The 20,491-nt window shown below is 40.5% G+C and overlaps 3 protein-coding genes across 4 annotated transcripts; 1 reads left to right on the top strand and 2 right to left on the bottom strand.

Annotated features, from left to right (window-relative positions):
- Positions 1-317: 317 nt before the first annotated feature.
- edc3 (enhancer of mRNA decapping 3 homolog (S. cerevisiae)) lies at positions 318-5,717 on the bottom strand. Its single transcript, XM_085282527.1, has 7 exons — positions 5,569-5,717; positions 5,176-5,341; positions 4,854-5,080; positions 4,442-4,780; positions 4,203-4,356; positions 3,586-3,803; positions 318-3,468 (listed from the first exon to the last, which is right to left on the bottom strand). Exons 2-7 carry the CDS (start codon positions 5,337-5,339, stop codon positions 3,134-3,136), a joined length of 1,437 nt encoding a protein of 478 aa, XP_085138653.1. The 5' UTR covers positions 5,340-5,341; positions 5,569-5,717; the 3' UTR covers positions 318-3,133.
- Positions 5,718-8,305: 2,588 nt separating this feature from the next.
- LOC146569879 (uncharacterized) lies at positions 8,306-15,953 on the top strand. Its single transcript, XM_085281382.1, has 20 exons — positions 8,306-8,388; positions 8,454-8,562; positions 8,696-8,821; positions 9,536-9,661; positions 9,941-10,045; positions 10,139-10,246; positions 10,340-10,557; positions 10,670-10,919; positions 11,508-11,607; positions 11,731-11,770; positions 11,870-11,927; positions 12,034-12,107; positions 12,200-12,284; positions 12,373-12,448; positions 12,525-12,592; positions 12,670-12,768; positions 13,250-13,354; positions 13,429-13,590; positions 14,181-14,241; positions 14,535-15,953. Exons 1-20 carry the CDS (start codon positions 8,306-8,308, stop codon positions 14,720-14,722), a joined length of 2,241 nt encoding a protein of 746 aa, XP_085137508.1. The 3' UTR covers positions 14,723-15,953.
- On the bottom strand, positions 15,778-19,352 carry syt18b (synaptotagmin XVIIIb). Of its 2 annotated transcripts, XR_014893406.1 has the most exons (3): positions 18,690-19,352; positions 16,733-18,191; positions 15,778-15,912 (listed from the first exon to the last, which is right to left on the bottom strand). XR_014893406.1 is itself a non-coding variant. In XM_085282526.1 (2 exons), exons 1-2 carry the CDS (start codon positions 18,832-18,834, stop codon positions 17,182-17,184), a joined length of 1,155 nt encoding a protein of 384 aa, XP_085138652.1. In that variant the 5' UTR covers positions 18,835-19,352; the 3' UTR covers positions 16,654-17,181. The 2 variants fall into 2 exon arrangements, 1 of the variants encoding a protein (XP_085138652.1); XM_085282526.1 differs by lacking the exon at positions 15,778-15,912 and having other exon boundaries at positions 16,654-18,191.
- Between the last annotated feature and the right edge of the window lie 1,139 nt (positions 19,353-20,491).

Below are 20,491 nucleotides of genomic sequence, written 5' to 3'. Positions count from 1 at the left end.
CAAGATACAGGGACAGCGTGGGTGCAGTTGTTTTCATTTAATTGGTTCAACCTGCAGATGTGACATATTAAGACTGAGCAGCACTTTGCACATGAGGCTTCAAAGGGAACTCACTAAAAAAAACAAATTCTGTGTTGCAAAGTTGCGTGTCTATATATTTCTCGAGTTAATATGCATGTCTGCCCTTAACATTTAAGACATATAAATGATTAAAAAGAAAAGAAAAATGGGGGTGCAGGGGGAGGAGGGAATCCCCATCTGCTGCTGCAAAAAGACTTGCACAAACATATTTCCTGTAAAAAGTCAGACTGATCCAAGTTCTTCGACTGTTCACATTTTATTGATATACAATCCTTTCTTTGTTGCCGTTGATGAGAAAATAGTGTTAAGTACACAAAGTTGTCATTACAGCAGAACAAAAGGGAACCACCATAAAAGTTTTATTCACTGCCCCCTAGTGGCCAAAGACGAACTAAACTCATTTTATTCACATTCAGCAACGCTGGCTGATGACGTTTCCAAGCCAGACTTGTCTCAACAGATGTGACATAACACATGCAGTCAGAGGAATGTTAGCGAAAGGACAAAATACTTAAGTATGAAAGTAACTTTGGGCAAATCGGTACATGAAGTCTGTGCAGATTAATTTACACAAAAGAAACAATTACAATGACTTTCAAAAAAAAAAAAATCCTCAGATGGTGTGGACTGCTTAAATTTAGCCTTTCTTACACCAATTTCAAAGAATACACAATCCAACTCCAAATAAGGGCACGTTAGAGAACAGCTATGCAGATCCGACACAGATTGGTAACCTCAACGTAATACACTTCTGGACACATTTCACAGCAAATGGTTACATTCATTGCTTGAAAGATCTGAGTAGACATGCCTCCAATCAAGGCATCAAAGGGAAGAAAAAAAAAAGCAGCTGCACGTGAACTTCACAGTTTGTGATTTAGTGTATTGTTAAATATCAGCTTAATGTCCTGAAATAAAAGCGTGAACACAAGAATCAAGAATATTTTGTGATTTCCACGATTGCCCAATCCTGCAGTTCTTTTTTTTTTTTTTAAGCCAATTTTATTGGTTCCTAGAAAGTATTCAAGTGTGGGACGCTGCATCAGCACAAATGAATTGAAATACATTTGAATCCCACCACACAGAAAGTAACATTTGGTTAAAAAAAAAAAAAAAAAAAAAAAGATCACTCCAACCTTTTTGGTCGGACTTATTTTTTAGCCAAAGTGTCACTTATAATTGTGCCACTTCGGGCTCCGCTTTGACAGACTTCTATTAACTTCTGCATATGAAACATGCAATACTGCAAAAACTTGCCGAAGTTGTGCAATTGCTTTGACCTCATCAAGTCTGCACCAGTTTTGATTGTGTAAAGCAAAGTTGGCTTTTGAATCCAATCTGTACTACCAAGCTAAACAGGCAACAGCAACCCAACATCGCCAAGAATTAGCAGACTTGATAGTTCACTGTGAGAGAATATGGTATCAGTACTTAGTCTGCAGTCTACTGAATATTTTCTCCATAATACAGTAATGGCTGAAAGACAACAGACGCTGTATGAAAAATATATTTAACAAATCTAAACTCTAGTTGGCATTCGATGAAGCAATAAAGATTTTACATGAGTTGTACAAATAGAACTTTGGGCCTTTCAAACAACAGTAAAGCCCTTCATCCCATAACTGTACCAAAGTTTAATAAACTTATTTCCCCTTAAATTATCATGAAAAGGTACGACTGCATCTATTTTACATGCCATGTCTTGTTTCCAGAGCCCTTATCATCACAATATAATTTGCAGAAGAGACAAAAAAGCTGTTGTAATCTGCTGCTCTTGTATTTGAACACCTTGTTATTTAGGACAAATATTACAAGCTTAATTCCCAACAAAGCATTACATAACAGTGACAGAATGTGGCAAAGTACTGCAGGCAGCAATGGAAAGACCAGCGTAAGCTTAACTGTAAGCCGTCAGATCCCAATACGTGTGAAAATTGTTCATGCGTGTAAACCGAGATGAATCTGCGTCTAATCACTGGAGTGCTTTGAAAGAAAGTTAGATTGCCATGACTTTCAGAACTCTCCTGTTTTAAATCAGTGATTGTCCTACTCACTTTAAATCTGAACATTAAAGCCCCTTACAGCCATTAAGCTGTCAGCATCTTAATGTGTCAACTTCATGTCTGAACAAGCACACAGTCACACACTCATAAAAGTCCCTGCAGCAATCTAAAACAGACTAACATTTACATATCATACTTTCAACATGGCGCAAGTCTGAATGTATGCAGTCATTATAACAGACAAGTGTGAAGAGGATTATGACTGCACGTCTCCTGCCTTTTGAGAGCTCACAAAAGATAGCCCTAAACAGCAAAAACATGATGTAACATTTTATGCCACTGCATGTATTGTACAATAAGATGAAGCCTATAGTACACTTTTAGATTTTCACAATCCAGAACCAGGAGCTCTGAGTATGTGTGAGGGCTAAAGCAGACGCTCTTCTCTGCAGCACATACACAAAGACAACTAGATGCTGTGTTCTTCATGACTACAGCACGGAGAACTAAATGTGGTTAGACTTTGTTTGACACAACGCTGACAATGATCTTTGCCACAAGTGCTGTGCACATATTGCAGATATGGTGTGCACGACACCATATTTATGTTTGAACTGACAGCAAGAGAAACTTTAACATAAAAAGTTGAAGAAACCAGCACTGTTCTCCTGTATTCCCTCTTTGAAACGGCTCTAATGTTGCATTCTTTGACACTTTGGTTATCATTATGAATTAACAAGACTTATTAGCAATCTTATTAAACTGCTTGCTATACCCTCCAAAAGTCTGTATTTTCAGAAATGCTTACTTTTTTCCCCCCTATCTCTATCTATATGCACTTAATCCTACTACGCTACTGTAAGATGCATCACCACTGGTCCTTCAGTATGAGGAAAAAGATCTGTTTGCACACGCCGAGTTAGAAATTTCACAGATAAACTGGAAAAACAGATCTAACTCTGGAATATAAGGCGCCAAAACCCAAACGGTCATGGAAGGTAAAAGATTTAATCTGTCAACATGACGTGAGATGTCGACCATCTGACCCGTTATGCCGAGTGCAAGGGGATGACAAATTTGCAGCCAAAGGGAGAATGGTATTTGATTCCCACTTCCTGGAACACCTGGCGAGGAATTCCTATGTCACACAGGTAGACCCTGCCAGCCCCTTCAGCTAAGGGGAGTGGAAGGCAAAGTGAGAGGGACCATTTGGCTTCAACTGCCTGCCCCTGGCCGCTAGCAGGGGGATCTAAGCTTAGCACTGGTGCTCTGTTCTGATTCGCCCAGTCTGCAGCCGCCCAGTACCAAGGCTGATCCATCAGGAATGTGTTCTCATGACAGTCCAGACAGTTAATGATTAGATCCACAGGGGTGTCAGGGAGGTCTGTGGAGCCACAGAGAAAAAAGAAGAATGTCAAGGTATTTAGCAACGCTTTTGTTTTTAATGAAGCCAACAGTATTTGGAGGGGGAGAGATCAATAAAGCCACAAAACAAACCTACCTTTGATACTGGACACCTGTTTGCCACCAGTTTTGTTGAAGAGGGTGACCTCGCTGGTCACGGCGTCATGCATTTTGACAAAGTTTGGCAGAAACAGGACGACCTCCACTTCGTGATTGGCCAGGTGGCGACCGCAGCTGATGCCCTGAGCTCCCTGAACATGAGGGCCACACAGCAGTGCCACCGTGGGATGCTGGTGCAAATTCTTCGGGGTGAATCTGGAAGAAGCAGGAATAGCAAAGGTTTTATTTAGTACTTTAGAAGAACAAAATGACTAGGTTAATTAGTGTTGATGCGACAAATATGAAATAAATAGAAACAAGAGAGAAACTTAGAAAAAAATAAGTACTCTGAGAGCACAAACCTCCACCAAAGCAGCTCACTCTCTGGGGAGTATTTACTTTCTAGGGAATAGTATTGCATTTTGTATATATTCATTTTGGGGTTTTTACAGTTGTTTTCACTGCACTAAAAACTTCTTAAAGTATATTTAAAAAGAACAAAGTGAAACTGAAACCCATTTTAACTATAATGTGATATTTAGAATCCCCATATATTAGTATCATTTCCTAAATGTTGCCAGTTCAACAAAAGGCACATTTTAGATAATTGCTTACCTGTTTGGCCCCCCTAGTAATGTAAGTGCCATCTGACTGGCACACACTCCAGTCATTTCCAGTCTCCTCTCCAGTGACAGACCATGGCGCTCAGCAACAGACAACAGACGCTTGTGCAGTTCGTAGGTTATACTTGGTACAACAAGTCCAGAGTCTGTGGAAAGTAAAGCAAACATCAATAAGGCTTAAATTGATTTACCTGCATCTCCACTTCATTCATTCCAATATAAAACACTTGCCGGTGCAGTATTCTTTGGCCCCAGGCTGCGGTACAGTAATCTGTCTGTACACAACAGGTTTGGCCTCCAGGATGTTCTCATCATGCCGGTACTGAGTAGGAGTCTGCTCCTGAGGTGTGCCGCGTGACCTCACACCATTACGACGCTCCGATATGTCAATCTCTGAGAAAACTGCTGCTTTGTCAAAAAGAGCCAGGTTTCCTTCAAAATCAAAGTCTGTGTCCAGGAAATCATCCACGCCGTCGCCAAAACACTCATCATCTCTCTGCTTCATCTGGCCATTCTTCACCCCATTCTTCTTCGGCGTCACTTGATTTACCCCTCGATTACTGGCTGACCCTGAGGGGATGATAAATATATAGTTAACCACTTTGCCACAGATTTTTAGTGAATTTAACAGCATTGCACTTACAGGAGTTATGTCTTCGACGGAATCCTTTAGGCTGGCCAGGTATGTCCAGATGACGCTCTCCATAACTTTTAGAGCAGTGCTGTGGAGAGTTCAGTTTCTCCACAGATCTAGGGTCACCCTTTGGGACTGCAACCGGTGCGCTGGTTACCTTTGCAGGTGCAGCAGAGGTAGTCCGACTATTGTCATTTCTAAAATCTAAAATCTTTAGGTCTTTTATGTCAATGGCACTGGGAAAAAAAATATGAGTCAGAATGACGTTAAATAACAAAACCGATGAGCTAAAAAGTTGACAATGAGCTAACATTTAGTAGCACAGACTTACCTGAATGTGACCTCTGGCACGGGACACTTGACTCCATTGTGGAAAGGCTGTCTTAAGGAGATGGTTTGGCTGGACTGGTCCACAGATGATACTTCTCCCTGGTAGACTCCCAGCGTTGGTCCACAGTTAATTGACACCAAACTACCCAACCAATCCGCGGCCATTTCTGCAGCACGTGTTATTAAGAAAGAAAATATTAATTATGTAGCATTATTGTCAGAGAAGATTTCTAGAGACAGGAATCATCCTGTTAGCTAACTTTGTGACCAGGACATCAGAAATACTAGTCGTTCGGTTTTACTAGAGAGTCGTGACTAGCTTAGCCACGGCCTGCTATCAACCTTAGCTAAGTTTATATGAAGGTAATATCGCCTTGAAAAAAAAATTGTTTACCTTTTTGGAGTTACGGTGATGAAGAGCCTCCTGAACAATACAACTCAATAAACTGCGATATTAAGTGCTCATAAGAAAACTGTTTCTTCTTCAACTATTAGCTTCTTAGCTTTTTGAATGGAGCAAGCTTTCACGGTTTATACCACTTCCTGTTTCCGGAAGAAGTACCTTTTCGAAATAAGAGCCGAAGCTTAACAATATTTTGCCAGACAGCTGGAAATCTGTGGTGAAGCTTGTTTTGCCCCCCCCCCCCCCCCCCCCCCCCCCCCCCCACACACACAAACACACAAAGTCAGGCAGAGCTAAATAGAAATTTCAACTCATTATCTCAAAATCTCTGGTTAGTATCTCAACATGTTGACATACTTAGTATCTCGAAATTTCCAGTTATTTCATATAACTATAGCGATACGTAACAGCGTAGCTTTGATTTACAGTTGGCAAAAACAAATTTCCTTTAGTGGGTACATCTTATGGATATTATGGAAACTTGTTTCAGGCACTGAAAAAAATAGAAAAATGTCTTCTATACGTCCAAATTTCAGTTTAGTCTCATTAACTAAACTTGAAATTTCGCCTATGGTATCTAAAAATTCAGACTTTCTCAGAAATGACTTCAACAGAAGTCAAAAATTTGAGATACACAATTGTAATAAATAAGTCGACATTTGACTTTTTTTTTTCTTAGTGGCAGAAACAAAGCTTCCACATAAACCTCAGTATAACCTCACTTCTAGATTTTCAGTTGAAACAAATATTTTAAAACAAGCAAACAAAGACGTATATACATTTTTATCCATTTGTGTATTTTGTTCCCATAATTGTTGTGGTATTGATAGAAGAACTGCAATTTTAAAAATGTGTAACTGAGAAAATGAAGGTCATAATTTTAAACAAACATGTACCGAGTACTTCTTTGTACAAAATACAGATGTCATGATGTCTGACTTCTCATGAGTCAGAAATGGTGTGATTAGTGTCTCAGCTGGTGTGATCCCATCTCAGCATGGGTTCTAGTACCTACTTGCAAATGGCAAACCACTAATTCAAATAGATTTGGTTAGTAGAATATTGAGTCATTAAATATTTGTTGCTGGTGGAAAAATTTTCATTAACAGAGCAGTGCTTCTGAATAATGGTCTGACTTGCTAACGCAGAGAAACAAATTTGGATTTTGCCACTTGTGTGCAATATTTCACACTGATTTATAGAACTGCCCAAAGATTATCCATCATGTTGCTCCCTGAAGTTTAAATACAGAAAGAAAGAAAAAAACAATCATATCAAGCATTGTTTTCTCTTTTTGTGCTTAGAGCGATCACAGTCAATCATTTACTGTTACGCATAATTAATCAAGGACAAGCTGGTCGTTTGGGAGATGCTCCTGACAACTCGTGTCAACAAACAAGTAAGTCAGCAGGCAAAGTGAGCTCATGCAGAGGCTATCCCAGGAGTGTTATCCGTGACACACTCACCCAACAGAGTCCTGTGTGCAGAGGCTGTCATGGATACACGCGCTAAAGGGCTATATGCTGAAAAAGGTGTTATCAAAGCTGCGTGATACTCCATGAGATGAAATGAGCACCTCAGTGCACAAGAGAGGGTTTCTTCATCAAGGTAAGAGAAAGTGTCATTTAGTGCACTGCAGAAGTCAGTTTAAATTTCACCATGCACATCTGTTCTTATCTCTCATGATACAGTTGATGACATGGTATACATGCATTTAGATATGGAGACTGGTGTGAAAAACACATGAAGAACAACGACCACTGAATTATCTAAATTTCATAAACACGCCGTAACAACCCCAAAGTGTTAAAACCAGATGATGATCATGAAGTAAGCAATTCAAATATCAAGACACATGATCTATGAATAGCCACAACACGTTGAGCTGTCATCTTTGTGTGAAAATCTGTCTTTGACACGTGGGCAGACGTGTGGAGTGTAACATCTCCCAAACAGAGAGGAGCATTAACTTGGATAGGAAGACGCTACAGGATGTTTAGGGGTTCAAGCCCATTTTCTTCCGCAGACCTGGATATGTGGGACACCAAATCTCGCTTTACAGGCCAGGCAAGATCAAGATATCATTTTATATTTCTGAACTTGAATAATCAGAAGGTAATTATTTAAAAGAAAATGCTTCCCGCTCCTCTTTTTAGACATCAGCATGGTGTGGTGTGGCATCTGTATCAGGATCAGGCTTTCTGTCCAAAGTCAGCACAAGGTTGGGGGAATATTATATAGAGACATGAGTTTTCAGTGAGGTTGGTATATGGCTAATTTATGTGTTTCTGAACATCGAGCAGTGCTGGTGGCTCCAGGCAAAATGACCCAGGTCTAAGGAGGTGGCAATCATTGTCCCATCTGGGGCCTGAGAGTCCCACACGATCATTAGGGGCTGAGTTAAGGGCTGCCCGGGATGGAAGTAGCTTCAGACAAACAGAAGTGGTGCACTGGCTGCAGGAGGCTCACGAGCGACTTGAGTCTCAACTGGACTGGCTGAAGACCAGAGACATGCTGAGCTACAACGCAACTATTGCACAGCTGCCTGGCAGGGCAAGTTGATTGAAATGTCTAAGACCAAATGCCTTATTTGTTTTGAGTGTGTTGATTTTTTCATTCTCTTTAGCTGTTTTGGATTGATTGCTACTCTGGATACGTATTTGGTTTGTCTTGCACACAGCATCCTCTCACCACGTAATAATGTGTCCCATAGCAGCTACCACAAATGATGAAGGGCCTCGAGGATGAGAAGAAGGCTGCTGTATCAGCTGAAAATGAAAAAAGCAGACAGTGCAGAGAACTCTGTGAAAAGTAAGTCCAGGAAAAAAATATTTAATAATTTAAGAAAAAATTCTCACATGATATTTGCTTACAAGGGTCTTAAATCTGGAGAAGGATTTGTTACATATGAGGTCTGCTCTGGACAGAGGAAGCATCGATCAATCAACCGAGAGAGCTCCGGGCTCGCTCAACAGAACATTACCAGTGAGTCAAGAAGGTCTTAACAGACAGATGTTGAAGTCATTGGATTATTATAAAAGATTCACGCTAAACAAGGTGTGACTCCTTGTTCACCTTTGCTAAATGACACTTTTTCTAAAAAATGGTTTTAATCCAGGAGAAGCAGAAAGTTGACACAGAGATGCTGGAGTTGAGAGAGGCTCTGAAAGAGGCTGAGACTAAGGCAAAGATACTAGAAGAAGAGCGTAACAAGGCACTCCAACAGCTTCAAGCGTCTATTGAGGTGAATTTAAAAATATTACAATTTAACACAATGCTACAATCAAATGTCATATATTGTATTGCTCCGTTTTGTTTCACCAAATGATATCTGACTGTGTGGAACTTTTGGGGTTTTTTCTTGGGGTTTGATTCCAAGGGATCCTTTGGGTCTTGTGGATTGTGGGGTCCATCCTCTGTTGGATGGGCTTGTTTCAGTGGGTACTGGGGAAGATTGGAAGCCAGGCAGGGTGTGGTTGGAGCAATGGGTTCAGGGTGTGGTATCAGGGGAGACTGACCAAAATTCTGCATCCCCTAATTGAGCAGGATGCCGGAACAGAGTGAGCTGTGCTGCACTGCAACAAGGTATCTGGAAAGTTGCACAATCAGAAAAAGTTCACTTGTCTGGCCACACTGTGTGCATTGGGCCCTTTTCTGTTACATCAAGTGAACATGGACTTGTTCTGACTTGTTTTTGTGGTGTGGCACTCACACTGTCCTGTCGGAGGAGTTCGCTGCTGATGGGGAGTGCTGTAAAGGAGGTTCTTTGTGTGCACCGTCATATTTAGATGAGTGTTTTGTGTGAAAATACCTTCCCTAAGAATCATCAGCGGTTGATGGTTTCGTGTTATCGCAGATAGTTTTGTATAAGTGACATGAAAGTGTGTTGTGTGTCATGCATCAGTGGTGTTGCTATTTTCATCTCTTCAGTGTGCGCTCTGTTTCTGTGCACACCCAGATGCAGAGGACGCTGTTGAGTCAAATAGAGGAGACGCACAAGAAGCTCAGCCACACTGCACAGGATCATTCTGAACTGCAGAAAGAGCTGACCGAAGCCAACAACAAGATCAGCCAAGCATGCCTGGTCAGTTTGCCAGAATTCAGTATTTCATTGCACATCCACACTCATAAGCCTGATAAAGCTGACAATAAACAAAATTTGTTTTGACCAGTTAACATTGTATAGTTTGTGCTCCGGAGAAAAGAGATGTGATCCATTTTAAATGACAAATGTTTCATGATGTTAGCAAATTGTTTTTTTTTTTAACTTCCTTCAATGCGCAATCAAAGTCCCATAAGTCCAGTTTTTACAACACACATGATCAAAATTAATTTAAAACATTATCTTCCTAATTTTGCTCAGGAAAAAGCCATCTTATCAACTCAAGTGTTGAAGTTGGAGGACAATATAAAAGAAATAAAGTCCAAACTGACTGAGGCTCTGTGTGACAAAGATCACCTGATACAGGTATTGTTTTTAACTGTGATGTGAGTGTAATCCACAGCATAGATCAAAGCACTGTGATTTATAACTACATCTTGGTTTTCGGGTGCGTTACAGGAGAAGACAAATCTTCTCCACAGGGTTCAAGTCCTGGAGATGCAGACTCACAACAAACAGCAGCAGAAAGATGTTGTGGTGAAGGAAGACTCAAAGGCTCTCAGAGAGGTTGTAAAAGCTTTTGAGGAGCTATTCTTTCAATAAGTTTTAGTTGGGAGGAGGGTTCTTAATTGAAGAATTGCCTTCCTGTAATTGCACCAGGAAAATGAAAAAATAAGAGGAGAGCTTGAAATGATCAAGAAGAGGCTGGAGATATCACACCACGAGCTACAGGAGCTGACAGATGAGAAAATCATAAACACCAAACAGGTCACCGATCTGGAGGTGCAGTGCTCTCAGCTGATCAGAGAAAAAGAGGAACTGCAGAGTGAAATTAAAGGCAGACGAGAAGAAATGCAGGAAAAGTGCTGTGAGCACAGGTGAGATGGAGATCACACATATTATTTAATATGAGAAGATGCTTCTTTATTCGTTATTGACTATGCAGCGCAGTACAATTCTCTTTACATAAACGTCAAACTATTTCTTCAGGGAATCTGTGGAAGTCTTGGAACTAGAAAACCAGAAACTGAGGAATCAGTGTCTGCGTTTGGAGGGTGAGGTGTTTGAGAAGGAAAAGCGGGAGGAAGAGTATCGCAAACAAGATGTGGTAAAGGTCCAGACCATCGAGGAACTGAAGGCTGTGGCCTCACATTGGACAGAGAAATGGCAAAAAGTGGCTTTGACCCTGCAGTCTACACAAGAGGAGTTAGAGGAGTTAAAGAAGAACTCAAGAAATAAAGTAAGAACATCCTTTTACCATGCTCTTAAAGACATCAAGTATATCTCATATACTGCTTCTCCCAAATAATCATTTTCAGACACTACTACTGTACTAAAGTCTTTTCCCAGTGTATGAGACCTTGATATTTTCCATAGGCACTTGGATAAGTTCCTGGACCATGACTAACTTCCAGGCTAACATGTCATGTCTCACAATCACACATGTCTGGAATAAGTGCAAAGAAAGTTTTCCTCTTGGGCAGATGAATGTAAACACCGCCTGCTGATGTCAGAACACACTTAATTCTGTGCAGTGGAAGATCCAAGTGAAGTATAAGTAAACAAAATGATTTTGTTTACTTATACGTCACACTATTTTTGTGAAGGGAGATCATTTTTAATAAGTGCATTTATCCAAGTGTTTATAATAAAATACTGCTGAGGCTAAAAAAGGAATTGCCATGTATAACAAACATCAAACATTTTGATAATATTTTTCCAGTTAGAGAAAAAAGATCTAAATCCGAAGCAGCACAAAGAGGGCAGTGTGCCTCTGAATAGAAACCTGTAGCTGTAGATGATATAACTGAACACCTGTAACATTCAGGGAGGATGTGACTCGCTGCTCAGGGATGAGCTTGAAAAGCTGGAGCTGGAAAGGAGCAGGAGCCAGGCACGTCTTCATAGAGATAAGGACGAAGGTAAAGGTGAGCTCACTTCTGAATAATCTGTGTCAAGTGAAAATATTCCAGACAAGAATACAGATCAGGTATTTTGCAGTTATCCAGTATTAAATAATTCTCTGACACAAGGGGGCGTTGTATTTGCAGGTGAAGGGGGCCAGATTCCAGACAAAGGGACAGAGACATGGTAAGTAGATTTTGATGAGATTTTCATTTTCAAAACACAATGTCAGGAAAGTGCTTGAAATGAAATTTTGTGAGCTTCATCATAACTGTTTTTTTCCAGCTTATCAGAATCCTCTTTGTTATGGGACTCTGAGAGCCACCCAAACAAATTCCTTCAGGTAACAAAATATTCCTGCCTCACTTATGTGCATTTTTGACACCTTAATGGAAGGTGAGGGGAACTGTGACGAGAAGATGATGTTGTCTTTCGTAATTTACGTACAGGTCAGCATCCAAAGCAGTGAGGTTCAAAGGCTGAAGCAAAAACTTGCAGACAAAGAGAATGAACTGAGCGAAAAGTACGCTTTCTTACTTCTTAAACTTATGTGTGACGTATTGTTGTAGACTCTGAAAATGACTGTGTAACAGATGAGTATGTGCACTGTCTTAGAGAACATGCTTTAAAGACTCTAGAAAGGCTGAGAGAGATGGAAAAAAATGAGGCTAAAATCAAGATTTCTGCCCTGGAGCTCAAGGTAGTGTCACTACAACCTGATCATACTATAAATCAACACATTTAACCACTCATAACCCGAAGGGTATGTTCTTATCTCCTCCCCTTAGCTCATGAAAAAGCTTCCTGAAGATGGCCAAGATCAGGGAAGCATTCTAACAGACATCTTCATTCGTGACTCAGAGGGTATGAGCTGGCCTGCCAGGATTCAATGCACTGATTTACCTTGCTGAGTTCTGAAACGACTTCCTGATGTTTTCAGAGATTCCAGGGAAGGTGAACCAAATCCTCCCAAGCTCGAAGCTTCAAACCCAGAGGCAGTTTTATGAGGTCAAGTCCATAAATGGAATGTACTATAAGCCACCTGTCTTTGTAAATGTAACAAATGAGGCAAATCTTGCCCACAGGTTGAAGATGGGAAACCTTCTGTCCAAGGCCAAAGGGGCAAAACAGTCTGTCCGCTTAATGTAGACACAGAGCAGCAAAGGAGACTGGTTACTGAGCAGGTAGTGTATGATTCTGGTCCTGATCCAAGTTAGCACTATGGCTCCAGAGTGGCAATGTTAATCAGTCTACTTATTAACCTTTCACTGAAATACAATCTTATTTATATGAATTGGTAGGGGAGCCGTAGGATTTTGCAGAGAATTTCAGGATAAAGCCTGCAACAAGTTTGGACTTGTGGTTGTCGGTGAAACATCCCAATAAATTTTAAATCAGATGCTAATATGATTACTATATCAAGTACTTAATTTAATAAACAACAACAGTATTACCTGCAGCTTCAGCTACATAATGATGGCCAGCAGGTTAAAACATTAAACAAAGTTATACAAAGTTTGTACATTCTAACTAGTGTTAGCATGTTAGCATGTTGATAGCGCTAGTCCCAGCATTCAGGGAGTTGCTAGTGTGGCCAGTTGTGTTTTACACCTGCAGTAGGTTACAACAAGCCTGAGTAACTGCTATTTTCTATTACATCTGTAGTTAAAGAGTTTATTTAAAGAACGAGAGGGAAAGGAGGCCCAGCAGGGTGACAGCAATGGAGCCTCTTCACCTCAAGACTGGACACCCACAGTTAAACTTGTTAGGGTAAGAAGCCTCAGCCATATAAAGCTGAAAAGCACAATGATCCTGGCCAAAAAGTGTTTGTGACTTTCTCTCAGGCTGCAGTGGACAGGAGAAACTGGCAACAAGCCTCGGGTTTGATGCCAGTGTTCGAGGAGGATGAAGAGGAGATTAACGGCTGTCCAGCAGAGGAGGAGGAGGAGGAGGGAGAGGCAGGAGAGGAGACCCATGATGAAAGCCTCCTTGATCAGAAACAGCAGGTTATTAAACTTAATGTTCAGCTGCAGAAAGCATTACCAAGTTCAAAAATTTATAAAATCCAACTAAAAGAATAAAAAGAATATACAGTATATATATTGTAGGGATATATATCATCGGCAACTGATTCGACTTAATATCTTTAGTGGCATTATCGTGACACGCAGATTATACTGTGAAATTCTGAACCGCCCTCACTTTCATTACATATATACACGCATATGTGCAGAGAGCACTAATCCCAGCTTCTACTTTAATCAAAGAGCAGGGCTGTCGTTCTGACTGCATAGCTGCTTAAATGGTACGTGGAAAAAACATTTCTGCTATAATCTCAAATATGACTCCTTGTACTTGGTAAATAATCGGATATAAAGCAAAGGAGTTAACCATTCAGTAGAAACACAGTGAAGTCAACCATGAAAGGATAGGAATGAGTTACAGTGTTTTTCCATGTGAAGATCTTTGACCAACTTTTCTGAACATTTTTTAGAAAAAGGATTAAAATCATAAAATAGCGCATTAATATGGCCAATGCACACCTGCAAGAGGAAACATGAAGTCAGAGGTTTGAAACTGTTCCTCTCCTCATCAGATCTCAGCTATGACTGCAGAAATCAACAATCTGAAGGCAAAAAATGACAGTCTGCTGCAAGGTGAAGCTGTGCTAGGATCAGTGTAATGAGTAGTGTAGAAACGTGTCTGCATGGCTGTGTTGTGTTTCAAGTCTTAGGATGTACTCATCCCAAACAGGGACATGTCCACAAATGTCCATGAAGTTGTTTTTTTTTTTTTAAACAGGCACAAAAATGGTCATTGGTGGAGAAGTCTCTAGTTTAAATGAATTCACCTTCTGATTCTATGTTTGAGTTCTTTCTGTATTTCTAGTCTGTTTGTTGGATTTGAAGTTTGGAAATTTAAATTTTCTCCGTCTTTTCTTTTTGTCAAGCCTTAAGGTCAAAGAGGTCAATCTGGGACCGTAGCCCCCCCAAAAAGCTCTCAGATAAGTCTTCTCAGTGTTCAGATGAATATGGCCCAGAGTGGAAGAGGACACTTCCCCTTTATCCTGATGGAATATTCCTGGCTGAGCTTGTACACATCTGTAGCCCTGATGAAGAGGAGGGAGAGGTTAAATGACGTATTTGTGAAGACTCCAACCAGCTTTATTCCTGATGCTTCACAGAAAATGATTGTTCCATTCAAATATTTTATTGTATCGTTGTTACAGAAAATCATTAAGCGGAACCATAACAACAATAATTTTAGCATTTTTAGCTGATAAAATCCGGCAGAAAGATTTTTAGTGACAAGGACCAAATACATCTGTATTGTAAAGACTATAGTGTTCAGTTAAAACGTTTTGGGTATAGAAACCAAATGGATACAAGACTGCACAATTAAAAGGTTTATTCTGGGCTTTGCTTTACAGAAACGTACACTAAAAGCAACTTTCTACATTTTGCATAGAAGAATGTAGTGACTGATATGCTGAAATAAGGTCATGTTGAAAGAACTGATTTCTCAGAATTTCACTGAACACAGGCATTTCATATACCTAAACAACAATTCAGTCAGACAACTCCAGGATACAGAGTTTGGCTGCAAGCTCATCACTCCTTTCAAACATCTGTCAGAGCCGATGAGTTAATAACACCTCCTTAAATCCCCATTTTGACAGTGAGGTGGTGGAGGAACTGAAACAGCAGCAGTGCTGGGGGGCAGCTCCACTGGGATGCCATAGATGGAAATTTTTGAAGTCCAAGTAAGCTGCCAGATTAGGAGGGTGTGTATCATCTTGAGTGTAGACAGCACCTTGAGGTGAACTAGATCACAGGTTGACTCTATCCATACGCGCTTCATGTCTGACCGTTTTTGTTGCCCAAAGAGCTCAACAGTAAATCCGCTCCATTGGTCATCAAACAGCCTTATTCTATTGCGGTTTCAGGTTGAATAGTGTGCCATCGTGCCTGCTCCACATGCTGGCTGCACATGTCTCTCCAATGAGCACGTCCTGCATCTGCAACCTCTGCTCCAACGAAGACTCGGCCAACAACTCTGGCTTCTGGACTGCATTCTGCCACATTAGACAAGAGAGGGGATGCTGAATTGTGCTGCATTTATTATAACGGAAAAATAAAACTATTGCCGTGGTATATGATGATTAATGACCTGGTTTATTACAAATTCAAGCATGAGGGGCAGCTGACTGATGTCTCCTGGAGGCAGGTCAAACAGGAAAGAAGTGTTCCACACAGTACAGGACCCTGCTTTAGTCTCTCTGCTGCTCATCAAAACTCCCTCGTGGTGCAGATTGATCACCTGGTAGTCTATATGCATATACACAAACATAATGTGTCTAACTTTCGTTAAGTACTAGCAGATTTTTAGACGATTTAGATCTTAAATAAAGCATAGAGTGAAAGTGTTCAAAAAGAGTGAAATACATTTTTTAAATTTAGATGTTTAGCTGGAATTTACACTGCACTTGCACCACATTTAACTTTGCATATACAGTATATAAGGGTTATTCACTATACTGCCTCTTATTATTCACGAACAAGTACTTTCAGGTTCTGAGATAAAATAAATAGATTATCTGAGTCATGCTTATGTGACATATTGTGCAGGAAACTGATATCATGAAATCACTTGGATCTATATACAGGATGAGTTTGCATGCAATAGAAAAATAAAAAAATAATGCCTTGACAGACTAATGCATACAAAGATTAGACCTGACAGATCAGAGCACCAGTGGAGATTGGAATGTTTCCTGAGGATTGTGAATAGCGAAGGATTAAACCACAATGTCATTAAAAAAGGGATGATCTCCTGATGCATTCTGGTCCTGTAAGACATCATTTAATCCCTTAAACATTAAAAGCAAACATAGGGAATTACTTTACCTCTGCCCCTGAAAGAAAAAAGTTAGTTCTACCCATATATATATATATATATATATATATATATATATATATATATATATATATATATATATATATATATATATATATATATATATATATATATATATATATATATATATATATATATATAATACATCTGTCTATCTATTATGCCCTTATAGCATTCTGAAATCACATACGCATTTTGTCGAGTTTAAGTGACACCAAACTCTGGTTTTACCTGCTGCCACTGATGTAGAAACAAGGCTGTCTAGATTATCAGCTCTGAGGACCGTGACTTTAACATAGTGCGACAGTCTGATAATGAAGCAAAATGAAGATCTGTGGAGGACAGCTAAGCCCCTTACACATCAGTGCATCCTGAGAGGTCAGACTCTGCAATCAAAGGGCAAAAGTTCAAAGAGCAAAGAGGGCATTCCTAATTGGCAGGAATTGCAACTTGAACATTTAGCTCTGTCATACACAGCAATGAATAAATAAAACTACAGAAAAAAATCTGGAAATTTGTTTACATTTTCTTCCATCTTGTTATTGTTCCAGGATTTAAGTTCAGAGGTCTAAAATGTGTACCCGAAAGGTTCCTAATCAATCATTCAAGTTGCTTTTACCTCCAAGTACGGACATTTAAACCACTCACAGGTGTATAACCTTCGCTACCTTTTTTATTTTCTACTTGCTTCGATTGAGTTCTTTTGTTAAGTGAAGTGGCGTCTGTGGTGTCCAGTCTCTTCCTGCACACTCGGCTTCCAGTTCACCCAGAGAACTGCGTCTGGGGCTCGCTGGTTCTCGTGCATTCACAGCTACCTTCAGTACACACTTTTGGAGCTCCTCCACAGAGCTCACCTTAAAAATTAGCACCAGGCTGTGGGCTTCAGAGCTGGAGCTGCTCTGCACAGCGGCTTTCATAGGAAAGGGGCAGAGAGGTGGTAGGCTGCCCTGCACAGACACATCTTCCAGCCTGTGAGGCGTCCCACTGAGGCTGAGGACAGTGACTGTCAGGGTTTGCTGCCCTGGAGAGAAGGCCATAGTGAAGTGGAGGCAGGGTTTTGGTGATATTGGATGTTGGCAGCTTGCACTGGAGCCATAGCTTAGTGGGGCCAATGGGATAGGTTTTTCTTTTGTAGAAGGAGAGCCAGCACTGGGTCTGGTGAGTCTAGTGTGCTCATTATAAGATATGTCTTCCCCAGTTACAGTGCAGCGTCGCTGCAGGGCCTTGCGTGTTTTGGCCAGTAGTCCCAGTTTGGGAAAGGAAGGCAGCGAGCTATGACTCTGGTCTAATGGTTTATAAAGGGGTGATGAAAGCAGAGGTGTGCTGAGGCGGCGCAGGGAAAAATAAGACTTTGGAGGCTCCTTTTGTTCACAGGAAGTTTGATTTGAAAATGCCAGAGAGCCAAATTCACCCTCTGAAGTAGCAGCGCTGCTAAAAGTGGACGGGTACTCCAGCACTTCTTCATCCAGCTCAGCAAACTGCTGCTTGGATGCTGATGCTGTTGCTCCTGCTGAGGGAGAAGGTGAGGTCTGAGCAAAGGACACAGGTTCAGCAGGAGTTGGTGCTGATGTCGCAGGAGCTTTGTCTTTCACTCGAGAAACTTTTCTTTTCCACAAGCACAGAAGGCATCCCAGGACCAAACACAGACAAAAGGTGATCAGCCCAACCAGAAGAAGAATCTGGAGATGAACTGTAGAAGCAACAAGGGATAATAAGGTCAGGTGGCAGAAGTAATTCATCTCAGTCAACTCTGGGATTACATAATGCAGTTAATGTAGTATTTTGGGCCATGTGCTGGAAGATATTAGCATATTACTAAATGACTGGTTCAAATTTTGTCAGAGCTTTCTTAAAATATACACATAAAAACTGAACAATATATTAATAAATATGCCATTCCTAATATGATTGGGTAGCCAAGTTTACAGCCCTTAATTTGTGGAGATATGCATCACTAAAGTAGGTTTCTAAATGAGTAAAAATGATGTAATTATCAAAGAGATTTAGCAACACAAAATGTACCAAAAACACAAACACTGGAAAGAAACATTTGATGTTATTCTAGCTTTGCTTTATCTATGAAAACAACAGAATCACATCCGTTATGGACCAGGGAGCTCTTTCATCAGCATGTATATGGTAATAGCATGTGGCGATGTGGTTATTGTTTTGGACTCGGATACCGTACCTTCTAACTGTTTGGTGAACAGGACCTGAACCAGAAGCCAGAAGAACAGAATGACCATGATGCCCTCGATCATGCCCTTGCAGCAGAAAAGCAGCACAGACTGCCACAGAGGCTGACCGGGGTACTCCTCATCATGATAAGGCATGGTGCCAGCAGTAGAGCCTACTAAGAAATCCACAAGCAGAAGCCCAAATGTCCAAGTAAAGAAGATCGTTTGCTCGACTGATGAAAACACATTTAGATTTTTAGTCCAAAACAAAGCCAAACAACGTTATTTTAGACTATCAAGTAAAGGAAAAAAAAGGCACAAAAACATTTGCACTTGCCTTCATAAAAACATTACTGTAAATTTAAAAAAATTAATAACTGGTTTAATTTAAAGTTTCTTCTCTCCACCTGTAGATCTATTTCTCGGTTGGGAGTCAGAAAATCATCCTTCTGTCCAAACTCTCTGCATACCGTATATTCCAGCCTGCATCCCTGGATAGTGATAACCTCATTTGCAAAGTGACTTACACACTATTATTCCTGCCTGGTGGGCGGGGACCGTGGGCGGAGAGAGCCGTCATAATACCTCCGCAGCATCTTTCCTCTTCAGTGTTCCAGATGTAAATCCAGCATTTTCACTATAGCATAACTATCCTAACCAGTAAATCCTGTAACCCTCCCCCCAACACACACACCACCACCACCACGCTCCTTTGACCCATGAATTTGTTTTTTTTAATTATTTTTTATTTATTACTGTCATGATAGGTCTGCTACAGAGTTAAGCAAGTAAAGCTCACTCTGTAGGTTCTTTTCCATATTCACAACGTGATGTGTAGATTTTTACACATCACAGTAAGCTTAGAAGTTTTTTTTCTTTATGTCTCTATGACAGAAGCCAAACTGCAGGGACTGAAAAAAGTAATTAAATTTACACTTACATTTGTTTTTTCCCCCTCTTGCTACACAGTTCGGGTTCCAAGTTAAAGACATCAGAAACAGCTTGGCATACTGACAGATGTGCATCTTTGCTTGTTCACAACACCCCTGAACATGGATTAGTGTATGTGTGTCATGTGTAGGCGAGGAAATACTACCCCCATCTGGCCAATCGAGAACTTATTCTTGAATTTTTGGATCCAACTTTCCAGTGATGGAAAGGAGCTGCTGTTCAGCTATTTTAATTAAATAAAGGCAGCTGTATCGCACAATTATAATGAGCCAGTTGAGATATCCAGAGTAAAAGTACAAAACTGGCCCCTGTGCACGGCACGCCATCGCCGATTCTAACATACAAGGGTCTTTTTTCAGATCAGCTGGCGATGTTAAATGTTGTTTGGCTTTCTGATGATGGCATGGATGTTTCCAGTGGACTCATTACCTGATCGATAGTATGCACATGTGAGAGGAGGAATCCCTAATTGGCTGAATCTTATTCAGTGTGTATATCTGTGCAAATGTGCATGAACACTGCTCCTTTGTAGCTGACAAAGGTCACACAGACTGAAACTGAATAACAAATTATGGTAAGTGGGACAGTGTGCAGTGGTTACATTATATATCTTTTCAACATAATTTGTAAACTGATTATATGCCAGCCATCTGCAGGCTGCCCCTCCCTGAGCCTGGTTCTACTTGAGGTTTCTTCTTAGTAAAAGAGAATTTTTCTTTCCAACCACCACAAAGTGCTTGTTCATTCAATTCTATTTATATCGTGCAAAATTACAACAACAGCTGTCTCAAGGCGCTTTTGATTTTACAGTAAAGACCTTATAACAGAGGGTCATAGAGCTCCCATATAAGGGTCCCAACCT

The sequence above is a fragment of the Mchenga conophoros genome, linkage group LG7 (genome assembly GCF_057382185.1).
Source record: "Mchenga conophoros isolate Kocher_MC1m ecotype Shallow Benthic linkage group LG7, M_conophoros_male_GT1.1, whole genome shotgun sequence".
Classification (NCBI taxonomy): domain Eukaryota; kingdom Metazoa; phylum Chordata; class Actinopteri; order Cichliformes; family Cichlidae; genus Mchenga; species Mchenga conophoros.
The sequence above is the reverse complement of the archived record's forward strand: the minus strand, read 5'-3'. Positions and strand labels throughout refer to the sequence as shown.

What these genes read in the sequence shown, in the direction of transcription:
- edc3 (XM_085282527.1), bottom strand. Translation starts at nt 5,339, where the DNA reads ATGGCCGCGGATTGGTTGGGTAGTTTGGTGTCAATTAACTGTGGACCA. An exon ending in GGCCAAAGAATACTGCACCG is followed by an intron (nt 4,357 to 4,441) that starts GCAAGTGTTTTA and finishes TACTTTCCACAG; the next exon opens with ACTCTGGACTTGTTGTACCA. An exon ending in ACAGGTGTCCAGTATCAAAG is followed by an intron (nt 3,469 to 3,585) that starts GTAGGTTTGTTT and finishes GTGGCTCCACAG; the next exon opens with ACCTCCCTGACACCCCTGTG.
- LOC146569879 (XM_085281382.1), top strand. Translation starts at nt 8,306, where the DNA reads ATGAAGGGCCTCGAGGATGAGAAGAAGGCTGCTGTATCAGCTGAAAAT. An exon ending in TTTCTGCCCTGGAGCTCAAG is followed by an intron (nt 12,285 to 12,372) that starts GTAGTGTCACTA and finishes TCCTCCCCTTAG; the next exon opens with CTCATGAAAAAGCTTCCTGA. An exon ending in CCCAGAGGCAGTTTTATGAG is followed by an intron (nt 12,593 to 12,669) that starts GTCAAGTCCATA and finishes TCTTGCCCACAG; the next exon opens with GTTGAAGATGGGAAACCTTC.
- syt18b (XM_085282526.1), bottom strand. Translation starts at nt 18,834, where the DNA reads ATGCCTTATCATGATGAGGAGTACCCCGGTCAGCCTCTGTGGCAGTCT. An exon ending in GTTCACCAAACAGTTAGAAG is followed by an intron (nt 18,192 to 18,689) that starts GTACGGTATCCG and finishes TTGCTTCTACAG; the next exon opens with TTCATCTCCAGATTCTTCTT.